The sequence below is a fragment of the Bos indicus genome, chromosome 25 (genome assembly GCF_029378745.1).
Source record: "Bos indicus isolate NIAB-ARS_2022 breed Sahiwal x Tharparkar chromosome 25, NIAB-ARS_B.indTharparkar_mat_pri_1.0, whole genome shotgun sequence".
NCBI classification, from domain to species: Eukaryota; Metazoa; Chordata; class Mammalia; order Artiodactyla; family Bovidae; genus Bos; species Bos indicus.
In genome coordinates this window covers 23,603,669-23,629,455 of record NC_091784.1, presented here as the reverse complement: position 1 = coordinate 23,629,455, position 25,787 = coordinate 23,603,669, and the positions used below count along the sequence as shown (strand labels likewise).

The 25,787-nt window shown below is 43.8% G+C and overlaps 1 protein-coding gene across 2 annotated transcripts in view; it reads right to left on the bottom strand.

The window, feature by feature from the left end:
* The window catches only part of SLC5A11 (solute carrier family 5 member 11), a 57,347-nt gene that overhangs the window by 743 nt on the left and 30,817 nt on the right, over positions 1 to 25,787 (bottom strand). For both annotated transcript variants that reach the window (XM_070779833.1, XM_019988403.2), the window contains exons 8-16: positions 24,321 to 24,426; positions 23,160 to 23,240; positions 17,501 to 17,706; positions 12,821 to 12,956; positions 5,674 to 5,781; positions 5,231 to 5,381; positions 2,645 to 2,813; positions 2,036 to 2,251; positions 971 to 1,139 (exon numbers count right to left, since the gene is read on the bottom strand). In XM_070779833.1, coding sequence (XP_070635934.1) covers positions 971 to 1,139; positions 2,036 to 2,251; positions 2,645 to 2,813; positions 5,231 to 5,381; positions 5,674 to 5,781; positions 12,821 to 12,956; positions 17,501 to 17,706; positions 23,160 to 23,240; positions 24,321 to 24,426 — 1,342 coding nt within the window. The remainder of the gene's footprint in view (positions 1 to 970; positions 1,140 to 2,035; positions 2,252 to 2,644; positions 2,814 to 5,230; positions 5,382 to 5,673; positions 5,782 to 12,820; positions 12,957 to 17,500; positions 17,707 to 23,159; positions 23,241 to 24,320; positions 24,427 to 25,787) is intronic.

Below are 25,787 nucleotides of genomic sequence, written 5' to 3'. Positions count from 1 at the left end.
CTATGGGAGTCAGAAGAGCTGATTTGCTTCTTACACACATCACCTCTACCAAGGAAGATTCTCTCATGTTTTCCTGAAGCACATGGCCTTCTGCATCTATCCTTGCGTTTCCCACTATAGGATGCCATGGGTTCATAGCCACAATTTTTTTTTAAGCCATTTGCTATTGTTTAGTCATCAAGTCATGTCCCACTCTTTACGACCCCATAGACTGTAGCCCTCCAGGTTCCTCTGTCCGTGGGATTTCCCAGGCAAGAATACTGCAGTGGGTAGCCATTTCCTCCAGGGGATCTTCCTGACCCAGGGATCGAACCTGAGTCTCCTGCATTGGCAGGCAGATTCTTTACCACTGAGCCATCAGGGAAGCTCCTTTAAAAGCCATGTGTGGTAATTAATGACAACCACAGCCTTGGGGTCATGTAGGCAGAAGGGACTGCTGGGGACTTTGACTAACTGTATATCCCAGGTCTAAGGACCAGCTGCTTCCCACCTCCAGGCAACTTTTGCCAGGCAGGCATATGGGCTCCATGCTGCCAGATCTTCCAGTTGTTCAAAAGAAGGTGGAAATCTGAAATGTTATGAAATCTCCCTACTTTTAAATAATTCACATTAAAAGAGTAGGTGGCCTAAACCAAAATATGTCCGCAAGCTGAGAGTTTAAAACCAGTAATTTAGAGAATGCCAGCTGTAACCCCAGCCTAGCACGTGGGGTTTCACGAGGATCAAATGAACTGTGTTTTAGCAGGCACTCAACAAACGTTGGCTCTCATTGCCCACCTGAAGCATCTATCGAAAGTTCCTAACCCTTTCAGTGGCCAGAGAGTGAGGGAAGACCAGACCCTGGGAATGAGGAGACGCTAAAATGCCACATGTGCCACTTTACTTGCTAGTGATATGATAGAAAAATGTCCTCTTAAACACATAATGCTTCTTGAGGGTCCTACTGCAACCTAGGAAAAAGGCAACTCACAGCTGTGGGTTTTGGACAGGTTTTCTTGAACCATCTCAAACTGGGTGTTGGTGCCGCTGGCCTCTGGTGTCCCGTTTTGAGAAAGGGTAAGAGGTGGTAGGGTTGCTGACGGCACCTGTTCCTTCTGGACCACGGGGTCATGGCGAGTAAACCAGGTCAAGCGACTGACCTATGGAGTAGAGAGGAACTGTGAGATGGGGATGGGGTGGTGACGTTCATCCCTTTCTCCTACCTCCTTCCAACCCCAGGCTCAGCCTTCATGTCCAAGTGTCTTCCAGTCTCTCCCTCCCACTCCACCTTCCAACAAGCTTCAGCTCCCTGCACTCTTCAGAACCAATGGATGTTTCCCCCACTCATTCCCCATCTTTCTTTGAAAGCCCCAAATCTCTTGTGGGGATCTCACCCTCCCTCATTCTAATAAGAGCTTAACCCCAGCCCAGGGGTGTGTGGGACCCAGCGACCAGCATTCAGCTCATCCATTTCTCTGGCCACAGCAACTGGGTTGGTTCATGGGTGACCATGTGTCTTGGGCTGACTCCATCAATGGGCGTGAGCAGCTTCACTGGAAATGCTGGGACTAAAATGCTTATGCTTTTGCTTAATGAGACTAAGAGAGGATATATGCTAGAAGCTGCTGACCCCATTAGGGGCTGGAGAATAGGAATAGAGGCAAGAAGGGACTTCCCTGGTGGTCCAATGGTTAAAAGTCCACCTTCCAATGCAGGAGACACAGGTCAGGTAACTAAGATCCTGCCTGCAACGGAGCAACTAAGCCCTCACACCACAACTACTGAACCTGTGCACCCTGGAGCCCACGAGCCACAACTAGAGAAGACCATGTGCCATAACACAGACCCAGTGCAGCCAAAATAAATAATAAATTTTTTTTTAAAAAAAAGAAGAGGTGACCAATGGATTCAGATGGTCTTTTCTGAAATCAAGTTCCTCCAAAGACCGAACCCTGGACTTTTCAGCTTTTTGAAAATCAGTCCTGGTTTTCTGTTGCTAGCAGTGAAGGGTCTCAATGGCTATAGGTCATAGGCTATAGGTCAAACCCCAAAGTACCATTTCCTTGGAGGGCGGCTCTGTGAACCAGCTCACGGCACACACAGTGATCAGGGTGACCGAGGACAGGATCATAGAGAAGTAGAGGTAGTGGACATCCTTTACCACGGCTGGGCGCTCATCCAGCTGGTCACAGCGAGGCTGCACGTAAATGAAGTCCAGGATCAGCCTAACCAAGCCTAGGAGGAGGCCTAAGACGAGACCGAAGAAGGCACCCTGCAAAGCAGAGCAAAGCAAAGCTATCTTAGACACGTGCCTCCGGAAAGCTCAGCAAGCCCTTTCCAGAGCTGGTCTTTATAATGACAGTCACTGCATGGGTCAGTGATTCAAAAAGGGTGGGAGCTACTTATCTACTTATCTTTTACATACAATTGATCCACTACATGTAATTCCCTGTTAATTCAGCTTCCCTTTTGAAAGACAAAATAAATCAAAGTAGAAGCTTCATTGCTTGTTTTTAAAAAGCCAGGTCACATCCTCCCTGGATCTTTCTCCCCAGATCTCATTACCCGCCCCTCCCACACACACAATGACACCTGACATCCGCGTGTCCCCTCTCCAAGTCCCTCCTCTCCCATCCAATGGACTGAAGGGCTGATCCAGAGCTACCTTTTCATTGGCCCGCTTCCAGAAACATCCCATGATGAAGACCACAGCCACAGGTGGCTGTAGGTAGGAGCTGATGGACTGGATGTAGATGAAGAGCTGGCCGCCCTGGCTGGCCTGGACCACAGGGATCCAGAGGATGGAGACCAACACCAGAAGCAACACAAACACCCTGGTTGGATGAGAGACCCACACCCCCCACATTAGTTTTGTCCTCCCTGGATACTTCTCTTTTTAGCTTTCTGGAGGTAGAATTTATATACCATAAGATTCACCCATTATGAGTATGTAATCAAGTAATTTTGGTAAATTTATAGTCATGTAACCAACATCACAAATCAAGTTTTTGAATATACATCACTCCAAAAACATCCCCTCATGCCCATTTACAGTCTATTCTTGTTTCCAACCTAAAGAAGCACTTCTATCTCTGTGAAAGAAAATGGAATTGTTAGTCCCTCAGTCATGTCTGCCTCTTTGTGATCCTATGGACTATACCCACCAGGCTCCTCTGTCCCTGGGATTTCCCAAGGCAAGAATGCTGAAATGGGTTGCCATGCCCTCCTTCAGGGGATCTTCCTGACCCAGGAATCAAACCCAGGTCTCCTGCACTGCAGGCAGATTCTTTTCCACGAGTCACCAGGGAAGCCCCTAGGGGCTTCTGTGTCTATAGGTTTGCTTTTCTGGACACGTCACATAAATGGCACACAATATATACAATGCATGGTCTTTTGCAGCTGGCTTCTTTCATTTCGCATGTTTTGAAGTTCATCAGATATCATGTATCAGTATTTCATTCCTTTTTATTGTTGAAAACATTCCGTTGAGTGGATACGCCATTGTGTAACATTATTTATCCTTCACCTATAAGTGGACATTTAGATTGCTTCTACTTTCTGGCTCTTGTAAAAACTGCTGCTATGAACACTTGTATACATGTCTTTGTGCAGACGTATGGTTTTATTTCTACGAATGCAGTTGCTAGGTCATATGGTAAGTTTATATTTAACTTTTTAAGAAAATGCCAAACTGTTTTGAACAGTTGAACCATTATATATTAACACCTGCAATTCACAAGAATTCCAACTTCTCTGCCTCCCTATCTGCTGTTCAATTATAGCCATACTAGTGGGTGTACAGTGGTCTCTTGAAGTCATTTTCAATCTTTGTGAAAATTAGATTACAAAAAATTAGATTAGAAAATAGATTACAATCTCATTTTGAAGATTGTTCTAGATTACAGGGCCTTTGTCAAATATTTGGCTTGCAAATAGTTTCTCCCAATCTGTGGCTCATCGTCTCATTTGCTTTCTTTCCTTTTTTTTATTTCCTTTTTTATTTTCTTGGCCACCCTGCATGGCATGTGGGATCTTAGTTCCCTGATCAGAGATCGAACCTGAGCCCCTTGCATTGGAAGCTTGGAGTCTTAACCACTGGACCACCCAAGTCCCCTTCTTAGTTTCTTTTGAATTGAAAAAGTTTTGGGTTTTGATGAGGTCTAATTTAGCTCTCTTTCTTTTTTTTAACAGAATATGTTTTTGATGTCATAGTTAGTGGCTCAGTCATGTTCCACTCTTTGTGACCCCATGGACTGTAGCCCACCAGGGCCCTCTGTCCATGGAATTCTCTAGGCAAGAATACTAGAGCAGGTTGCCATTTCCTTCTCCAGGGGATCTTTCCGACCCAGGGATCGAACCCTGGTCTCCTGCATTGCTGGTGGATTCTTCACTATCTGAGCTACCAGAGAAGCCTTTTGTTGTCATACCTTTCCCTCAACCATGGCTGAGACAGCCCTAGGAATGCACCTTCTTGAGAAGCAGAGCCCCGAGATGCTTGTTAGCATACCTTTTGCATAAAATGTGCATGCCACTCACTTCACTCATTTTCATTCCCTGCATTATGCTTCAGGAGTTGGCAGAACACTTGGTAGAGAAACCTTCCCCCAAACCTCCAGAACACCCTCCTTGCTTTTACCTGGCTATCTCCTATTGACCCCTCAAATCCCAACCCAAGTTAGAGACTTTCCTCTGAAGCCCTAGTTCTGGCTCATCTGTCATAATACTCAATGCGGTTAAAACCACCTGTTTACTTATGCTTTTCTTATTCTAGCTCCAAGAAAGCAAAATGAGTCTTTTCTTTTCACTGTTAGGTGCCCAGCACCTGGCAGATAGGAAGTGCTCTTGAATGAATGAATGCCTTACTCATCCACAGGGTCCTGGTGTCCTTCAGCTTGGCCATCAGAGTGGGGCTGAGCCAACCAGGAGAAGTCACTGTTCGGACTTTCCCTTTGAATGGCTCAGCTTTTTCCTCCCTGGGTTATCCTGACTTTTCAGACTCTTGCCCGGCCCCACCCAATAAGACTGTGAAAAGTGAAAGAAAGTGAAGTTGCTCAGTCGTGTCCAACTCTTTGCGACCCCATGGACTGTAGCCTACCAGGCTCCTCCATCCATGGGATCTTCTAGGCAAGAGTAACTGGAGTGTGTTGCCATTGCCTTCTCCAGGGGATCTTCCTGACCCAGGAATCGAACCCAGGTCTCCCACATTGCAGGCAGACGCTTTACCGTCTGAGCCACCAGAGTAAAATCATACCTGCCCACAATCATGAGCTCCTTCTCAGATGCCCGAGGCCGGAGATGGTTCCAGAGGTCCATGGTGAAGATGGTGCTGGCACTGTTAAAGATGGAGGTGAGGGAAGACGTGAGCGCCGCCACCATCACAGCCATCATGAGCCCACGGAGCCCTGGGGGCAGAAGGGAGCTCTATGGGCCTTGGGCTTTTTTCTGCCTTCACTGTTGACCCCATTGCCCAGGTCTGCGGCCAACCAGTCCTGAGAGGTTCAATGCTGACAAGGCAGAACTCAGGGCTGGGAGCTGAGAGGAGGGACCCAGAGGTGGGTAGGGTACAGCCCCCTGCGTAGCCAGGGCCTGAACTTCAGCTGGGGGCCCTCGCATCTTGTCCCCCACCTTGGATGGGAGCCCAGCCAGGGTCCTCCTTTCTCGGGGGGACTCAGCTGAAGGATGATGGCTCATTACCTGTAGGCAGGAGTTCCAGCACAAGTTTGGGATACGCGATGTCAGAGCAGCCGGCGGGGTTGCTACAGACCTTCCGGCAGATTTCTGGGTCTGCACAAGCCACTTCGTCTGTGGAAGAAACAAGCCCAGAGATGGCTAGATGGACCCTCAGAGCCCCAGGCCCAGCCAAAACACAGCCCGGCGCCGGTCAGCACCAGGAGACAGGGCTACTGCATATAAGTGTAGAGCTCAATGAAATAAAAAGGACCCTGGACTTGATTAAGTGGTAAAGAATCTGCCTGTTTCCCAGTGGTAAAGAATCTGCCTGCCAAGAGACACAGGATCAATCCCTAGCTCAGGAAGATCCCCTGGAGGAGGAAATGGCAACCCACTCCAGTATTTTTGACTGGGAAACCCCATGAACAGAGGAGCCTGGCGGGCTACAGTCCATCGGGTCACAATAAGTCGGACATGATTTAGCCATTAAACAACAAACTTGATAAACCATGGCCTTCTCACTTAACCATCCTGGACCTCAGTTGCTGTATCTGTGAAATTGGGACAGTAATGGAACTTTGCTTCCTAAGATTACAGTGAGGACTGAGAAGGTGCACGTTAACACATGTAGCCCAGAGTCTGAGGCATGGGAAGTGCTGAGTTCATTTCAACTACTTTTATTGAAACCTCAATAAAGCTGACACCTCACAGCCAGTCTCGGCACCCTGTTCTACATCAGGTTCCTTAACTCCCTAAAAAGGACACAAGCAATTCACCTCTTTACCTAAGTTTATTGGAAGTGCAAAGGAGAATGCCATCATTTGACACAAGGCAAATATTTTTAAAATTCCTCTTTTCCCCATCTCCTTCCCAATAGCACATATAGTTCAACAGCTGTTCCTCATTTTAGACTCATAAAAACTCTACCCACTTGGAAGTTTTCTCACCTCCTCTTTCTCCATTTCTGTATCAATTCTTTTCTCTCCCAAGCAGCATCCTGATTTTCTAATGTAAATCCATCCAGAATTCCTGGCACCTCTAGTTCTTCATCTCTACCTGTTATCGTGATGAACACATTCAAAGCATACAAGCATAGACCTCTTGCTTACAAGATAGAAAGAGATAAAAAAAATTATACTAATGCGTGGTACTGATAGGGACACAGTAAAGGGACAAAGTAGATGATTAAATAGTTAATCCCACTAGGGGACTGTATGCAAAAATATATATATAGGGGAGCCTTGTAAGTTAATGATTACTCAAGGGAGCAGGTTTGCTCAACCACAAAACCAAGAAGGCTGGCTTAGCAACAAAATCATGCAACAGAAGCACGGGACCTGCCCCCAAACAATAAAACGATGGTGACACGGGACCCACAGCCTGCCCAGTGAGCTCAGTAAGTTACTGATTCCTAAGACATGCTCTCTGCACACATGAAAAACAATAATCTGTGAACCTAGCTTGACCCTGTAGGGACGAGAAATGTCCCCTGCACAACCTGGAGAAGGAGCTGATGTTGGAAGCAAGAAAGTCTACTGAAGAAAGACAAAGAAGTTCCTCTCCCACCCCCTACTTTTCCTTTGATTATGAAACTGTAGCCCAGTAAATTCTCGGGGCATGGCACCCCCTTGCCCACCTGCTTGTAAGACTTACAACTGTTCTATTCTAAGAAATCACTTCTCATCCATCACTTTGCTTCTCACAGAATTCTTTCTGTGCTGAGACATAAAGGACTGTAGTACCGGGAGCTCTTTGGAGCCCCCCTGAAAGGCACTATACAATTTCAGTGCAGACTATCTGCTCAATACACTTTTGTTGGGAAGAGGCTCACTATCTCATTATTAGTGTTACCTTCAGAGAGGGGAAGGGACCTGATTATAGTCACCCAGCAAGGTCATGATGGAGACAAGTCTCACAACTCCCAATCCAAAGTTTCAGGGAAGGCCCAGAGTGTAGGTAGTCTCAGTGGTCTGGCACGTGTTTGAATGAGAGCTTTCTTGTTACTTTCTGTCTTCCTCAGCTCCTCGTATCTGAGCTGAGCTATGCTCCTCACCACCGTCTCCATGCCAAAACATCACCACTCACCCCTGCTGGACCACTTATAAATCCTCATATCTCTTTTGCCAGCTGGATCTATTAATAGGGGTAACTCCCATAAACAACTCCCAGACCCTCCCTCTGTCTTTCTTCCTCATTCTGATGGGTGACACTGCCTTCCAGCCCACGTCCGATGGCAAGTGACAACTACCCCCAAGACTCAGTTTAGGGGTGGGCTTGGAGCCCATCACTGCCCACGCCCATCTCCTCCCAGGTTCTGATGCAATACCAATTTCATGATGAACGTGTAGTTGAAGCCTCGAATTCACAAGTGGCCTCAAACGCAGATGCTTGACAGGGTTACAGCAGGCAGGTAGCTAGGTATGAGCAGGGAAATGGGAGCAGGGGCCAGGTGGCAGGAAATCTTGTAAACATCTTGTAAATGTCTTGTAAACAGTGAGGCAGATGAAGGAAAGCAGGAAACTCCATGTTGACCAGAAAACTACATATTTTAGGTGATAGGGTTCAGGTAACAAAGAAAGCTGGGGAAAGGCAGGAATCTCCTGCCTCCAAAGGCAACCTTTTGCTTAGTATGTTCTTATTACAATAAAATTGGCCTTACAGATAAGCACCCACCATGCACTGATGCCATGACACTTCTGATTGAAGCTGAATAGGGACAAAAACCCCTCCTCCCCTTGGGAAAATGGAACTGGGGTTAAAATCAGGGAATACAAACTCCAAACTCCTCCTTCCTCAGGGAATAGTCTACCCCTTCATTTGTATGAAGCCCCTCAACACCGATGATAAAGAATCCCAGGGTGGCGGCTCCTCACCTGTCTGCCCACTGTCCCCTTTGCTTAAATAAACTCTCACTTTCTCTTCCCAAACTCTCTGAGTTGTCTCTGAAATCTTTCGGGACAAAGAACCTTAAATTCACTGGCAGCAATGTTATCTCCAGATGAGGTTAAATGCCTGGTCTTTATAATTTTATCTGGGTTAAAACTATTAGTTTAATAAATGTGAACATTTAAAGTACATCACGACTTTAAAACCTAGTACTGTTGATTCTTTTCTTCAATTAAAATTTTTTATTGAAGTATGGTTGTATAATACAGACACTTATAATGTTTCAGGTATACAGCAAAGTGATTCAGTTATATTTATATATATATATATATATATATACACATATATTATTTTTGAGATTCTTTCATTTATTGATTATTAGAAAATATTGACTATAGTTCCCTGTAGATCCTTGGTGTTTATCTATAGTAGTGTGTATCTATTAATCCCAAATCCCTAATTTATCCCTCCCTGCCCTCTAATATTTTTTATTGTTCTTTTTGCCACACTGCACAGCTTGCAAGGTTTTAGTTCCCCGACCAGGGATAGAACCTGGGTCCCCTGCAGTGGAAGCACAGAGTCCTAATCACTGGATTGCCAGGGAGATCCCAATTCTTCATTTTCTTTTTTAAGGTAGTATAAGACCTAAGAAATGGAAATCACCCCAGACCGCTTCATCCATTAGGAAGCCCAAGAACTAACTGGTCTTTGTAAAATTTCTCCACTCACAGCTATGTCTTCTCAAAGCCGGGACCCTTCCCTCCACTTACATCCATGAGTGATAAAGGGTGCTGTGGCCACAATTAATAATACTAATAACAGGGGATTTCCCTGGTGGTCCAGTGGCTAAGACTCCACGCTCACAAAATAGGGGGTCCAGGTTCAATCCCTGGTTGCTGAACTAGATCCCACAGGCCACAGCTAAGAGCTGGCATGTTGCAACAAAGATCAAAGATGCCATAATTAAGACCCAGCACAGCCAAATAAATAAATAAATATATTTTAAAATAATAATAATAACAATTGCTATGGAACAAAAGTAGATGCCTCCAGAACTCTGATTCAGTTTAGACAAAATTCAGATTGCAGACCAAAAATGATATTTGACAGGAAGTATTAAGAAGGAACAGTCTTTTTGAGAAAAATGCTTTTGAGAGGTCAAAGTTCTTGGCTTGTTTATGGCTTGTCTGAGGAAGCTTTCGAGAAAGTTAGAAAATAGTTACATTCCTGTGGCCAGAAGGCGGTAGGGAACCTCCCAGGTGGGGCAAAGATCTTGTTTACATTCACATGTTATGAGTTCAAACTCTTAGTGTCCAAAAACTCCTGTCTTCAAGGGACACCAAGAAGGAGCAAGACTCCCTCTGAAATAATTCATTTAACAACAAAGTTTTTGTTTAACCCTCTAGGAATGCAAGCTTCAACCATGAAACATGTGACACAAAGTTTATAATGCATGTTTAGGGCAGAAAATTATGTTTGTTCATTCGGGCTGAAAAATATGCTCGTCACAAGGAAACTATTTGGCTCAGCTTAAGTTATAAATGAAATCGACAGCCTTGCGATTGTTAACCCATCATTCACTAATATCTGCTCATGTGTCTTGGGTGAATTAATCAACCGTTTCATACGTTGAGTGGATTCCCTTGTTAGATCCTATGATGATGCTTGAAATAAAGGATGGCTCTAGCAGAGTCCAGTCCAAACACAGCACCAAAACTCCTTCTTCCAAAATGCCAGCATTCATAGAAGTTGTACTGTGACGCAGATGCTGCAAATTAACACTCTACACATACCTTCTCATGTAATTTTCATAACTCTGTGAAAACATTGCTATTATACCAATTTTTTAAAATATTTATTTATTTGGCTGTCCCGGGTCTTAATTGTGGCACGTAGCATCTTCATTGTGCCATGGGGTTGTGGTGCATGGACTCTAATTGTGGTAGGGGGGCTCAGTTGCTCCATGGCATGTGGGATCTTAGTTCCCCGACCAGGGATCGAACCTGCATTGCAAGGCAGATTCTTAACCACTGCACCACCAGGGAAGTCCCTATTACACCTATTTTAAAGACAAGCAAATTGAGACCCACAGAGGCTAAATAACATCCCCAAATCATAAAGCTAGGATCATGGCTAGGACTCAAAACCTTAGTTTATTCCAAAGCTTAGGTGGAGATGATTGGTTTGTAAACAGGTACATTTCTAGACTCTTGGGTTTCATTGTTTTGAGGGTCATTTTGCTTCTTTCTTGGTTTCTACCAGTGTTCCTTAATGAGTGGGTATTGTTTTTCAGGTGGACTAAGTGGAAGAGGATGTTGTCCAGGCTCATGAGAGCCCAGGATCAGAGCATCCTTTGAGGCAGTACTGGACCCATCTGAAGATTCAGCAGGGAGCTGCTGGGGCTGAGACGGAGAGAAGAGTGGAAATGGGTAGGAACGGTGGCTTGGCCCAGCCCCTGGCCCTTTAGACCAGGGATTCTCCACCTTCTGTTGGGCCCCATCCCCAAAGACCTGGATTCGATAGGTCTTGGATGAGGTCTGAAAAGTTTGCCTTTCTAGCAAGTTCCAAGGCCACTCTGATGCTGCTGGACTGGGGATCACACTTTGAGAAGCTCTGATCAAGACCTTCAAATCCACCATGCCCACCTCACCATCTCCACCCTGCCTCACTCTCTCAAATTCATTTCTCACTTATTGCTGGTACCATAGGCTAGAGTGTTTTGATATCTATTTTCTTTTACTTTTTCATGAGGACCAGACTCATCTGAGATGTTACAACTCCCTAGGGTCATGGAATGTGGCGTTATGTTTCATTTAATAATCATCACTGATTGGCTGACTGCTATGAGTGAGGATCAGGGTCTTGTTATGGATCTTCCAGATATAGATCCAAAGCTTAAGATGTGATTTCCTGAGAGAGACAGTAGCCTTATTAAGAGACAGGTTTTGGAAGTAGATGCACCTGTCTACAGGTACAGGTATAGAGATCACCAGTTCCTGACATCACAATGACTCCCAATAACATTTTCCACTCCTAGGCCTGTTTAATCTCCATGCTGAAAACCTCATCCCTCTACCAAGTTTTTTTATAGATAAGGCAAATACTTTAGAGGTTTGATACCCCAGTTTTGTTAAGAAAAGTACCCCACCAAGGGTTCTATGCTTTCCTTGTGGCATATTAAAAAGCAGAGATATTACTTTGCCAACAGAGGTCCAACCAGTCAGAGCTATGGTTTTCCCAGTAGTCACATATGGATGTGAGAGTTGGACTATAAAGAAAGCTGAGGGCCAAAGAATTGATGCTTTTGAACTGTGGTGTTGGAGAAGACTCTTGAGAGTCCCTTGGACAGCAAGGAGATCAAACCAGTTAATCCTAAAGGAAATCAGTTCTGAATATTCATTGGAAGGATTGATGCTGAAGCTGAAATTCCAATACTTTGGCCACCTGACGGGAAGAAACGACTCATTGGAAAAGACCCTGATGCTGGAAAAGATTGAAGACAGGAGGAGAAGATTGAAGGCACAACAGAGGATGAGATGGCTGGATGGCATCACCGACTCAATGGACATGAGTTTGAGCAAGCTCCGGGAGTTGGTGATGGACAGGGAAGCCTGGCGTGCTGCAGTCCATGGGGTCACAAAGAGTCGGACACGACTGAGCGACTGAACTGAACTGAACTGAAGGGTTCCATTGGGCTGAAGTTGCCAAACCACTGAAGTGTGAGGGGTGCCCTCACGTGAGATTTCAGGGAGCTGGCATCTGGGACAAGATTTAGCCTAGTTTGTGGTTTTAAATATATATGTATAGTTGAGGGACTTCCCTAGTGGTCCAGTGGCTATGACTCCACACTCCCAATGCAGGGACCTGGGTTCAATCCCTGGTAAGGGATCTAGATCCCACATGCCACAACCAAGTGTTCACATGCCTCAACAAAGATCAAAGCTCTCAAGTGCTTGCAACTAAGGCCTGGTGCAGTCAACTAAATAACTAAAATGTATAGTTGAGAGTGCAAAAAATAAATAAATAAATAAAATAAAATGTATAGTTGAGGCAAAGCCCTGGATAGGTCTCCACTCTGTTAGGCCTGGGACATCTATAGGACATGCCCATTGAACCAATATTGGGAAACAGCACAGAATCAGTAGATACTGGAATGGAGATGCCTCAGTGGAATCACAAGGAAGGGACACCAGTCTCACTCTCATGGGGCAGTCGGTAATATGTTTAGAACACTTTACTGGGTCTGAGACTCATAGAAAATCTCTCCTCCCAGCTGTCTTCTTACCTGGAAAGAGGACACGGCTGACCATACCCGGGAACACCATGATGAAAAGGGGTAGCACCTTCAGGTATGCGGCCATCAGAGAGCCCCCTTTGGCGTGGGACAGGTTCTTGGCAGCCAGAGTCCGCTGAACAATCACCTGGAAAACAGTGGGGTGGTTTGAAGTTGAGATGACTTTCTCTTAAAGCAAATTAGATGTGCGTGGCTTCTTGGTAGGCATATAGACTCAGGAGCCTAGTGGATCTGGCTTCTCCAAAGAAGCATCTCTTTTATTCTCAATCCCTGTGGCCCAGTGGTCCAGCTGCAGGAGCTACACCAAGGCAGAGAAAGCAAGAACTGGAAGGAGGATAGAAGAGAAAGAGAGGTTCTGAGATATTTCCACCAACAGGATTGGTGTATCTGGGCTTATAGTTACTGCATACTGGTACACCTAGGTCTTAGACTGACCCCCTTTTCTCTGATGGGAGGCATAAGGTAGGTCTTATCAAAATTTATCCCTTTAGAACAGATTGGTAGTTGCCAGAGACAAAGGGTGGGGGTGGGCAAAATGGGTGAAGGGAGTCAAAAAGCACAAATTTTAGTTATAAAAGAAGTCCTAGGGATGTAATGTACTGCATGGTGACTATAGTTAATACTGGGTCGCCTATCTTTAAGTTGCTAAGAGATGATCTTAAAAGTTCTCATTACACTAAAAAAGGTCTCATCACAAGAGAAATAGTGAAACTATGTGTGGTGATGAAAAATAACTACATTTACTTTGGTGATGATTTTGCAATATACCCAAATTTTGAATAGCAAAAAAAGATTTATCCATTCAAAGGGAACGACATGCTGTCGAGTGTTTTTTGAGTGGAAAGACCGGTCCCTGCTCCAGCCTTCAGATGGCATCTACATGAGCTCAGAATTTTCTCTACTATTTCCTGAGGTTTGGGGTCTTGAAGCCTCTGGAGAAGTTGCAGAGACCTTGGTGAATTGTTGTTTAGTGGCTAAGTCATGTCTGACTCTTTGTGATCCTATGGACTGTAGCTCACCAGGCTCCTCTGTCCATGAGATTTCCCAGACAAGAATACTGGAGTGGATTGCCATTCCTTTCTTCAGGGGAGCTTTCCAACCCAGGGATCAAACCCATGTCTCCTGCATGGGCAGGCGGATTCTTTACCACTGAGCCATCTACCAGAGCTTTTATAAGTTGGTTCTGTGAACAGTAGACAAGAGGAGTGAAATGTCATTACCACCATTAATGGTGGTGAGCAGGACAAAGCTGGAATCCTTCCCATTTTTAAAAAGCATTCATCACTGGCACAGGCTTGCTGGAGTGTCCTGCTTCTTCTTTTGAAACCCACCCCCTCTCCACATGGCTATCCTGTCTTCTTGGGCACAGATCCTGCCTGATCCAGGGGTAGGCACGGGACCCAAGCCTGGCCAACCAGAGCCCTTCCACAGGGTTTTTGGATTTGGGACTTTGCGAGTTGTCAGTCTCTTTCCACTGGACCTCGATGAGAAACAATGAAGTCCGCAGGTAAGAAATAAAGACCATGGAGAAGGATACCAGAGTATGTTCCAGGAGTTTCTGAAGGCTAGTACACCTTCCTGCAGTTCGTAATCCATGAGGTAATAAATTCCCCACCCTTTTCCTAAGCTGGTTTAAACTTGATGTGTTTTTTTTTTTTTTTTCCTGTGACTTGCAAACAAGTGTTTCCTCAACTGCATAGATTATTATTATTTGTTTGGATGCTGTCAATGAACGAGTCTAAAACATGGAATCAGCTTATTTGAGGAGAGGTGGGGGAACAGTGAGGCTCGAGCTGGGAACTTGGATGTCTTTGTCTAGAAGCTGATTTAACTGTTACCTGTTGTTTCTCATAACTCCAAACATACACCCATTGGGCTTTCTAGAATACTTAAGAATGTGGTAGTTACATGTAACAATATAGCATCTATAGGATACTTTTTTTTAATGGCTTCATTAAGATGCCAAAGGGGCATCCCCAGTAGCTCAGTGATAAGAATCCGCCTGCAATGTAGGAGGCACAGGAGACTCAGGTTCGATCCCTGGATTGGGAAGATCCCCTGGAGAAGGAAATGGCAACCCACTCCAGTATTCTTACCTGGAGAATTCCATGGACAGAGGAGCCTAGTGGGCTATGGTCCCTGGGGTCACAAAGAGTCGGACGCGACAGAGCAAGTGAACGCAGTCGCTCAAAAGTGCCAAATTAGGCATTCAAGCTTCAATCCTTGTCAGTCCATCTGGAAGCAGATAGGAGGGTTTATAGCTTTGGAAAGCCTAGCCCTTGCGATGGCAGGTTCAAAGCTGTGACTGAAAGAATGTTGGTTTTTATTCCCATGAAGTGGAGCCTCCAGAGGGGAATTTAAGAGGCAGCTGAGTAAGTTTTAAGAGCGTTGTGCTGCCCAAAACCCCACAAGCCCTGTGAAGAGTGTGTGGCCCTGTATGACAACCCCCAGACCCAAGTAATGGAGCAGAGCTCATAGAAATGTTATGAACATGAATGAGCTAATACATAGGAAATGCTTCAATCAATTACTGGTAAATGGCACAGTGATCAATAAATGGTTAAGTGTCATTATTGATTGTGATTTGCCCTTCTGTCTCTGCACAGAAAGATCTAAAACACGCTCTCAATCCGTGCACCATGCATGCCACTTTGCCTTTCTTCTGCTCTAAAGTGAGCTACACACAGAGCTGACCAAACACGTGCTTCTCCTAGGGCAGCGCCAGCACAAGGAACTAACACATAACACAGCCTTTGGGGGCCACAGAATCCAGCTCAGCAGCAACAAGACCGAGAGCCGTGGGGTCCAAAGAAGGCTTGGTTTTCTGGGCCCTCTCGCCCTCCCTGGCGTCCAGAAGATGTTCGAGTCATCCTGGATTAAGTCCCCAGGCTCTTGAACAATACGAGGTGGGTCGAAGGTGGGCTTCAAGGGATGTACACTGAAATCCCAGCTAGTGAGGGGGTGAGGCATCTCAAGGAAATATTCGTATTGATTAATAAATATAAGCTGGTGACCTGTGTCAAGAGCAGTAGCATAAAACCATAGCAAAAAGGTAAATGATTTTAACAGTTTATTAAATGCCCCTGCAACAGAAAGGACTATGAGCAAATTCCCAGTGCTTCTGTCTTTTACAATTATTAGTAATCCCACTAATGAGAAAACAGAGGCTGAAGATACTAAACAAAGTTATGCCACCTGAACTTCAGTCCAAGCCTGTTAAGGTTTAGAAAGCCCAGGCTCAAGCCTGCATCTGAACTGTCTCCTGCCCAATTCAGATGGGCTGAATATTGGCTGCACTCTCCAGCCAGTATTTGCTAAGGAAAAGATCAGGGGAGGGGGTTAAGAGGGGAGAGTGATTTTCTAAAGGGGCAACACTGTACCCATCTCTGGCTTGGGTTTTAGCTCTTCACTCAGAGGTGTTCTCACCCATGGGGTGACCGAGGTTCACTCTCTGCAGTGCCTCCTGCACCAATTCAGTGGCCCAGCTCCATGATCATTATTTTGGTTAAAGTCTCATCAGCTCTGAATATGAAATACAGCTTCCAAAATGGCACACAGATTGCTGATCTTTAATGTAATGGAAAAACCAATTTCAATAGATGACGTATTCATGGGCTTGAAATCTGAGAAAGTATAAAAAGGTGTGCAGTGAAATGGCTCCCGTCCTTCCTGGCACACCTACCCCCGGAAGTAATCGCCCTCAGTTTTAGGTAATCCATCTGGAGTTTCCCTCAGCACATTCACGTGTGCGCCCATGCTCTTTCAGTCGCTCAGTCGTGTCTGGCTCTTTGCAACCCTATGGACTGCAGCCCACCAGGCTCCTCTGTCCATGGAATTCTCCAGGCATGAATACTAGTGGGGCTGCCATCTCCTCCTCCAGGGGATCTTCCCAACCCAGGGATCGAACCAGCGTCTCTTATGTCTCCTGCGTTGGCAGGTGGGTTCTTTAGCACTAGCACCACCTGGGAAGCTCTTCAGCAAATACAAGCAAATGCAAATATGGATTCTATCCCCACCTTTTAACACAACAGGCTTATTTTACCCACAGCAGTGTCTTTTGCCTTTCTAATTTCTTTTTTTTTTTCACCAGTTAGATATTTGCTTTAAGGGATTGGCTTTGGTGGGTCCCTCTGCCCCAAACTCTCTTCCTTGACAATCACCAGAACCCACTTGCTCTCCTCCTTTGCCAAAGGTCACTTCTCAACCATGATTCTCCTGACCACCCTATTTTAAAATGTCACTCTCACACTCTCAGCCTCCTTTTTTTTTTTTAATGACAGTTATCACCTTGTAATGTTCCATTTATTTATTTACTGCTGTCTACTTCTGTCAGAAGAAAGTGAGTTCTACAAGGACCGAGTGTCCTTGTTTACCTATGACTTCCAAGCAGCTGGTACAGTATTTGTGGAGCAAATAATACCAATGTCAGCTAAAACCTCCATTTAAAATATATCATCACTTTTGCTTACTGGGTCTTTCCAGACATTCAGCAGAATGTATTAAGTTTTCCCTTTGCAAAAAGCAGCAGCTTTGGATTTGCCATATGAGCAAGAATAAGCAGATGATGTGTAGAGTAGTAGAGAAATAAGAGAACAGATAGGGGAAGGACAAAAACCCAGCTTCTAGACACCCCAAGGAAGCATTCCAGGGGCTCAGCCTGCTGCCCTGTACCTGATCCGTGCACCAATACCAGAGAGACGGGATGGACATTCCAAATAGGATCCCGGGCCATGGGAGATCAGACGTCACTGGGTCTCGGAAAATATGGAAGGCATCTTCCCGGGGCAACCCGCAGCTGCTGTTCCCGCTCCGGTTGCTGGCCATTGCCAAAAAATATTTCTCCTCCAAGCCTTCCAACCCACCAACTGCAGCAAAACCTAGAATTGAGAGGAAGCCCAAATTTGCCAGGAACTCAGATTGATCCACAGCAGCTCATAAGGGAATGGTTGGAGATTGGTGAAATCCTACTTAGAACCACAGCAAAGTTAATTGACTTAGAGCTTCTTAGCCTCCTATTTTAAAAAAACATTTTTTTAATGCCTTTGGTAGTGACTATGGATTGCTTCTTAGAATAATATTTCTAAATATATAGTACAAAATTGTCGTTTAGTCACTAAGTCGTGTCTGACTCTTGCAACTCCGTGGACTATAGTCCGCCAGCCACCTCTGTCTATGGGATTTCCCAGATGAGAATGTTGGAGTAGGTTGCCATTTCCTCCTAATACAAAATACATCAATTATAAAGGAAGCCAAATACATCGAAGGCACTCATCAAACCATGAGAACTAAGACATAGTAATTTATTTATTTGCACCATTAAATACAAAGACTCCACAGTGGGTCAAATAACAATCTAGTTTTAAAGTAACCATGGACACAGACAGTGTTTCAACACATCAGCAGCAATTATAAAAACATTTGGATAAAAACATCAGGGTTATATTTTGGTTTCAAAGTCACAGATATTGCTAATATCCCTGTGGTGAGCTGCCTATGCTAATAACTGAAAGATGCTAAATGTCACTGATAGATTTGTGAAAACAGATGGATTTCTTTCCCATCCAAGGTTCACAAAACCTGTACCTTCTGTCCATGGACCCCACGTTAAGAAACTCTGCCTTAAGGAAACATACTTTCACCTCTAAACTTCTTCTCAGCTATCCCAATTTATGGTATTTCAAGAGTGGTCCAAGTAATCTATGGCCTTGAGAAAGTCATTTCTCCATCTGAGATTCAGTTTTTCATCTGCGAGTGGTAATAATAAAGTGCCAACCTCACAGCACTGGAGCAAGGACTAAGTGAGATTCTGCATATAAAATGCACAGCATCCGGCACAAGCATGAGTTGTCTATAAAAAATAATAAAGCACTGTAGTTTGCAGATAATTTGCTTTGTTATATTAATCGAAAGGATTCAAGGTTATCCCCAAAATAACACTGCTCTCACTGGATTATGTTCTGGAAGATTGTGTTTGTCTTTTTTGTTTCATTTCTTTTCTTGGGTATTTTTTGTTTGTTTGTTTCTTGGTATGGAAGAGAAGGGGTTGGTGTTACCATTTGGGTAAGAATGATATGTAACCAGCAGCCTGGCTTATTTTTGTGGAAGAGTGTGGTAAACAGTGGCTACTGGGGGGAAAATATTTTTGATGATAAATTTTTGTCATGCTTTTTTCCCTGAAAAATTATTTTGTGGTAGTGGGAGGGAAGGATAATTGTTTGTGGTCCAATTATCAGTAATTGGACCTTGAATATATACCATTCAAGTCAAGAGAAAGCTAGACAGACTATATTAATATTAGACAAATTAGACTCCAGAACAAAGAATACAGCCAAGGATAGATAGGAACACCACATAATGATAAGGAGGTCAGTTCACCAAGAGCTCATAACAATCCTAAGAAGAGAAAGAAGTCAACTATTATAGTTGGAGACCTCAATACCCCCTTTTTAGTGGTTGATGGAAAAATAAGACAAAAATATTTATACAGATAAAGAAGATTTATACAACACTATCAACCAAGTTGACCCAATTGAAATTTATAAAGCACTACACCCAACAATAGCAGAATACATAGTCTTCTCAAGTACTCTTAGAAGATTCATCAAAATAGGCAATGTTTCTGGCCATAAAACAAACCTCAATAAATTAATAAGAAATAACATCATACAAAATATATTCTATTATTGTAATGGAATTAAACAAAAAATAACAGAAATATATCAGAAAAATCTCCAATATTTGAAAATAAGTTGTCCCTGTTTGCTGATAATATATTATATATAAAAAATCCTAAAGATTCCACCAAAAACAGTTAAAACTAATAAATGAATGAATCTAGTAAAGCTGCAGAATACAAAATCAATATGCAATAATCAATTGTGTTTCTATATACTATTCAGGCCTCCCTGGTGGCTTAGACAGTAAAGAATATGCCTGCACTGTGGGAGACCTGGGTTTGATCCCTGGGTTGGGAACATCCCCTGGAGAAGGGCATGGCCACCCACTCCAGTGGTCTTGCCTGGAAAATTCCCACGGAAGGGAGGAGCCTGGTGGGCTACAGTCCATGGGGTTGCAAATAGCTGGACACAACTGAGTAACCAAACACATAAGCAGATACTATTGGAAAGAGATATTCAGAAAATAGTACCAATACACATTACTACATATGAAATAAACAACATGAATTTACTGTATAGCACAGGGCACTATATTAAATAATTTATAATCTATAATGGAAAATAATCTGAATATATATACACATATATATTTACACCTCAAACTAATACAATACTGTAAATTGACTATACTTCAATGAAAAGAAAGCAATATTGTTTCTAATTGCATCTAAAAGAATAAAATAGGAATCAATTTAATCAAGGAGGTGAAAAGATCCGTACACTGAAAACAATAAATAAGAGTGATAAAAGAAATTGAAGAAGACACAAATAAGTGGACAGATATTCCATGTTAAATGGACTGGAAGATCAAGATTGTTAAAATGTCCATACTACTCAATGTGATCCACAGATGCAATGAAATCCCTATCTAAATTTCAATGGCATTTTTCACAGAAATAGAAGAAAGAAAGGAAAAAAAAAAACAATCCTAGCATTTACATGGAACCACAAAGGATCCTGAATAGCCAAAGCAACCTTGAGAAAGATCAAAGCTGGAAGCATCACATTTTCTGATGTCAAACTATATTACAAAGCTATAGTAATCAAAACAGTATGATATTATGAAAAAGCAGTCCTGTAGACCAATGGAACAGAATTCAGAGCACAAAAACAAGACTTTCCTGGTGACCCAGTGGCAAAGACTTCACCTGCCAATGCAGGAGACGTGAGTTAGATTCCTGGTCTGGAAAGATTCCGCATGCCACAGGGCAACTAAGCCCTCTCACCACAACTATTTAGGCTGTGCTCTAGAGCCCAGAAACCACAACTGCTGAGCCCTCATACCACAGCTGCTGAAGCCTGTGCACCCTAGCGCCTATGCTCAGCAACAAGAGAAACCACTGCAATGAGAAGCCAGCACACCACAATTAGAAAGTAGCCCCCCTCGCTGGAACTACAGAAAACCCCACACAGCAATGAAGACCCAGCACAACCAATAAATAAATAAATACATTTTTAAAGGCACAGAAATAAAACCATGATAAACAAGGGGATTCAAATTGACATATACAAATCACTATATATTAAATAGATAACTAAAAAGAACCTACTGCATAGCACAGGCAACTCTCCTAAATACTCTGTAATAATTTACATGGGAAAAGAGTCTTAAAAAGAGTGGCTATACATATATATAATATATATATATTATATATATGACTGATTGATGTTGCTGTACAGCAGAAACTCACACAGCACGGTAAATCAACTATATTCCAATAAAGATTAATTTTAAAAAATAAAATAAGCTTTATGATTAAAAAAAAGAAAGAAAGAAAATCAAGCATATATTGTCAATCAGTTTTCCACATTTAAAAACCTGCAGATACCTTAGGAGAAAGTCTGCTAGATATAGCAGAATGAGGAAGATTGCTGAAGGTGAATCGGTTATCTCTCTCCTGACTGATCATAATGAATTAAATAGTGGAACTTCCTCATTGAGACCCCATATTTAGGAAAAGAGATCAGGGAGTTGGCTAAATAGCAAACCATGTGAAGGTCTATCTTTTGGCTCTTTTGCCTCCAAAACCCGAGAGTGTTATGAGTCACTTATGTGGCCCTGGGAGATTCAAAATATTATGATAGCAACCACACTCAACATTTATCTAGTGAGGCTGAACATGTGTCTTTATATATTTATTACTCATTTGTTTTCTTCTTTATATAAATCAGTGAAGTTTTTCTTCTTTGTAAGGATCCAGAACATTTCCTGATACAGTTTATAATAAGCAAGTCTTATTGCTGTTTTTTTTTGTGTGTGTGTGTGTGAAACTAATTTATTATTCCATGATTTTTTTAAAATGTTGTTTGAAAGGTAAAAGTAACGCATGCACAACATTCTGCATAACTGTGCAGAAAGACACAAAGTTAAGGTAAAAATTCTTGCCTACACTCTTTGACTCCTGCTCCTAGACTCTTCCCAATAAAGTTATTACCCACATTATCTCCCTACTCTTATCACCAGCCAGTGTGATAGGGAAGGAAGAGGGTGAGATCGGAGGTCAGTCTGACTGGGGCTTGAATCCTGGCTTTGAATTCTGGCTTTGTGACATTGGGCAACTTTCTGACAGTTGGTGCCCTAATTTTCTCATCCAACAAAGGGAACAACAGTAATACCAATACCATTGGGTTGCTGTGAGCATTAAATGATAGCACATCCGGATCACAAGGGTTTTAATACTTATTAATTTTTGAACTTTTAATTTTGAGATAACTATAGACATACAGAAGAGTTGTATAAGTAGCACAGAGAGTTTCCATACACCCTTCTCCTAGTATTACGGAAACTAAGAAATTAACATGGGTGCATTACCATTAACCACAATAGAAGCTGTTCCGATCGCACCGCTCATGTTCTTTTCCTCTTCTGGAAGTCAGATCAGGATCCTACACTGTGTTTATTCACTGTGTCTCTTTATTTTCCTCCTCTCTTCGTAGTTCCTCAGTCTGTCTTTATTTTTCATGCCCCTGATGCTTTTGAAGAATACTGATCATTGTAGTTTGTAAAATGTCCCTCACTTTGTCTGATGTTTATAAACGATGAAGTTGAGGGTATATATTTCAGCAAGAATGGCACAGAGGTGACTGTGTCCTCAGTGACCATATAAGAAGCTACATATGGGTACACCTGATTATTGTGTTATCAGTTACTATATCTTGATCACTTAGTACAGTGGTGCCATGCTTCTCCACTGTAAAGTGGATGTATGTCCCCTTGTAATGAACAAATATTTTGGATTTGATGCTTCGAGACCAAGCAAATATGCTATTTCTTCATAAACTTTCACTTGCTAACTTCAGCATTTATCGTTGGCTTTTGCCTGTAGCAGTTATTACTATGGTGTTCTAATGGTGTTATTCTATTTCCCTCACCCCACCTGCATTTATTAATTGGAATTTTCCTGTAAGGAAGAACGATTCCTTTACTTCCTTTTATTTTGTTATTTATTTATCCACACCAGTATAAGAAGTTCTATTAATTTTTCCTTAAGAAACAGATAAGTTTCCATGATAAGCACAGTTCTCTTCCAGCTAAAATAACCAATGCCTCAAGTAGGAATCCCCCAGCTGGGTTTGAAACTGTGAAGAAAGCAGATGTCCCTTCTTGAGAGAGGTGCTGTCATCCACCCAAATGACCCTGGGACCCCACTTACTGTAGCCCATCAGGATGAGCGCTCCTATAAGCATGATCAGAGTCTGTAGAGCATCCGTGTAGATCACAGCTGCCAGGCCACCTAGAGGGGAGATGAGCACAGAGGTGACGGTCAGGTACTCTGATGGAGAGGAGTTATTCTGGGTGGGTGGCAGAGGAAACTTTGAAATTCAGGACCTGAAGGGACAGAGGTCTTAGTGTTGACTCTTTGCAAAGATGGCCACAGCAGGATCCATTTCTCATGTGCCTGCCCACTTTGTCATGTAGCTTTGCTGTCCTTTCATATTGAGGTGAAGTTGATTCCTCTTCCTCTTAAATTGGCTTGGCCAAATGGCTTGCTTTAACCAATAGATATGGTGGAGGGGGATATTATGGAGCTTCAAGCCTGGGCCTCAAGGGGCCCCTGCAGCCCCTGCTCTTGTTCTTGTGTTGTCCTAAGACGACTATGCTTCTTTAAGAAGCCCAGTCCAGGACTTCCCTGGTGGCCCAGTGGATAAGAATCTGTCTGCCAGTGCAGAGAACACGGGTTCGATCCCTGGTCCAGGAAGATCCCACATGCTGCAGAGCAACTAAGCCCGTGTGCCACAGCTACTGAAGCCCTCTCATCCTAGAGCCTTTTCTCCACAATGAGAGAAGCCACCACAATGAGAAGCCCATGCGCTGAAACCGTAGAGTAACCACAACTAGAGAAAACCCGTGTGCAACAGTGAAGACCCAGCATGTCAGATAAATAAATATTATAAAAAAGAAAAAGCAGATACATATCAAGGCCCTGCTCCCCACCAGCCGCTCTTCTGGGATGCAAGTCTTAGGGGAAAAGACGAGCCTCAGGCTCCAAAACTGCAGTGGTTTGTGATCCAGCTATGCACTGTGCTTGTGAATACACCTGCTCAGCATTTAGTAGGTTCTAAGAAAAAGTTCTTAAAGAAATAAATGGAAAATAGCTTTATGTAGGTATGGCACATTTTGAAATCCTCCCTGCCATCAGACAATCTTTTCCCTCTGGCCAAGAGAAATCATATCTCCCAGGGTAACAGATTGAGAGTTCATGAAGGCAAGGTCTTAGCATACTGGAATATCAGAAGACGGGCCAGGAAAAGATAGGATGGATCACAGCTCCTGCCCACCACCTCTCCCAGCAGCACCCCTTGTCCAGTCGTACCTGCGATGGTGTATAGAGCTGTGACGGCCAGCAACCCGACTATGGCCAAGTAGAGATTCACATGCAAAGACTGCTGAATGAAGATGGCGCCTGCATACATGTCCACCTAGAGAGAAGTCAATGGGTGTATGAATGAGTGGACATTTTAGCACAATTTCCCCAGGCTCAGGCCCTAGCCTTGATTCTGAGAAACACAGAAACATATGTTATCCTTTCTTCACCCATCTCTTCCCAGATCAAGGGTCTCAAATGGGAACCCTATGGGTGATTATGTTTGAGATCCCTTCACTAGGCTAATACAGGTTCCTCAGTGGTCTTCCTGCTTCTCTTCTTGATCTGCTTACACTCCATCCTCCACACTGCAGCCTTATCAAATACCATCATGATCATCTCATCCTCTCCTCCTCATCAAAACTCTTCAGTGGCTCCCTACTTGCCCCCAAGATTGTTGTTCAATTGCTAAGTTGTGTCCGACTCTTTGCAACCCCACAAACTGCAGCACACCAGGCTTCCCTGTCCTTCACTGTCTTCCGGAGTTTGCTGAAACTCATGTCCATTGAGTCAGTGATGCCATCCAACCATCTCACCCTCTGTTGCCCACTTCTCCTCCTGCCCTCAATCTTTCCCAACATCAAGGTCTTTTCCAATGAGTCGGCTCTTTGCATCAGGTGGCCAAAGTATTGATGCTTCAGCTTCAGCATCAGTCCTCCCAATGAGTATTCCTTGAGGATTGACTAGTTTGATCTCCTTCTGTCCAAGGGACTCTCAAGAGCCCCTCAGATAATGTCCAAATAAGTTAGAGCTCTATGCCAGGTGCTTCACAGTTTGCCTGCCACTTGATTTCATTTCCTTTACTCACTTCATGCTCCCAGTCCCCCAGGCATGCTGAAATATACCCTGTTTCCCTAACAAGTCAAAGTTGCGTGTTCTGTCCATCTATCTGGAATGCCAGTTCCTCTTTCTCTATATTTTCTCAGCATCGTTCTCACATGTAACTTCCCTTGGGAAGGCTTCCCCACGTCTGTAGATTCCCACCAGGATGAGAGCAAGTGTTGTCCTTCTAAGTCTTTCTTTCACATCTGGAGCTGGCAGACAGTCAGTTATAGTTGTTTGAATGTAATGGAATTCCTGTACCCCGCCCCACACCACCTCACACCGGACAAGGTCTCCCCCAGTTCCAGATTGAAGAGAAGATGGCATCCTGTGAGTCAGGCCGAGCCGCACCTCCTGGAGATTGCCAAGCATCTGCTCTTGGCCGCTTTCCAGGAGATCTGCCTATCCAAAGGTCAGGGTGGGACAGATTGAATGGCTGTCAGCACATGTGACTCATAGCTGATAACTGTCTGATCCCAGGAGGAAAATGACAGACTCACCCCAGGGCTCTCGGAGTCCCATTCAGTGTCGGGTGCCATCCTGAGATGTTGCTGAAGAAGCTTTGGCAGGAGACAGGGGAGGAGTCCTCTCCAC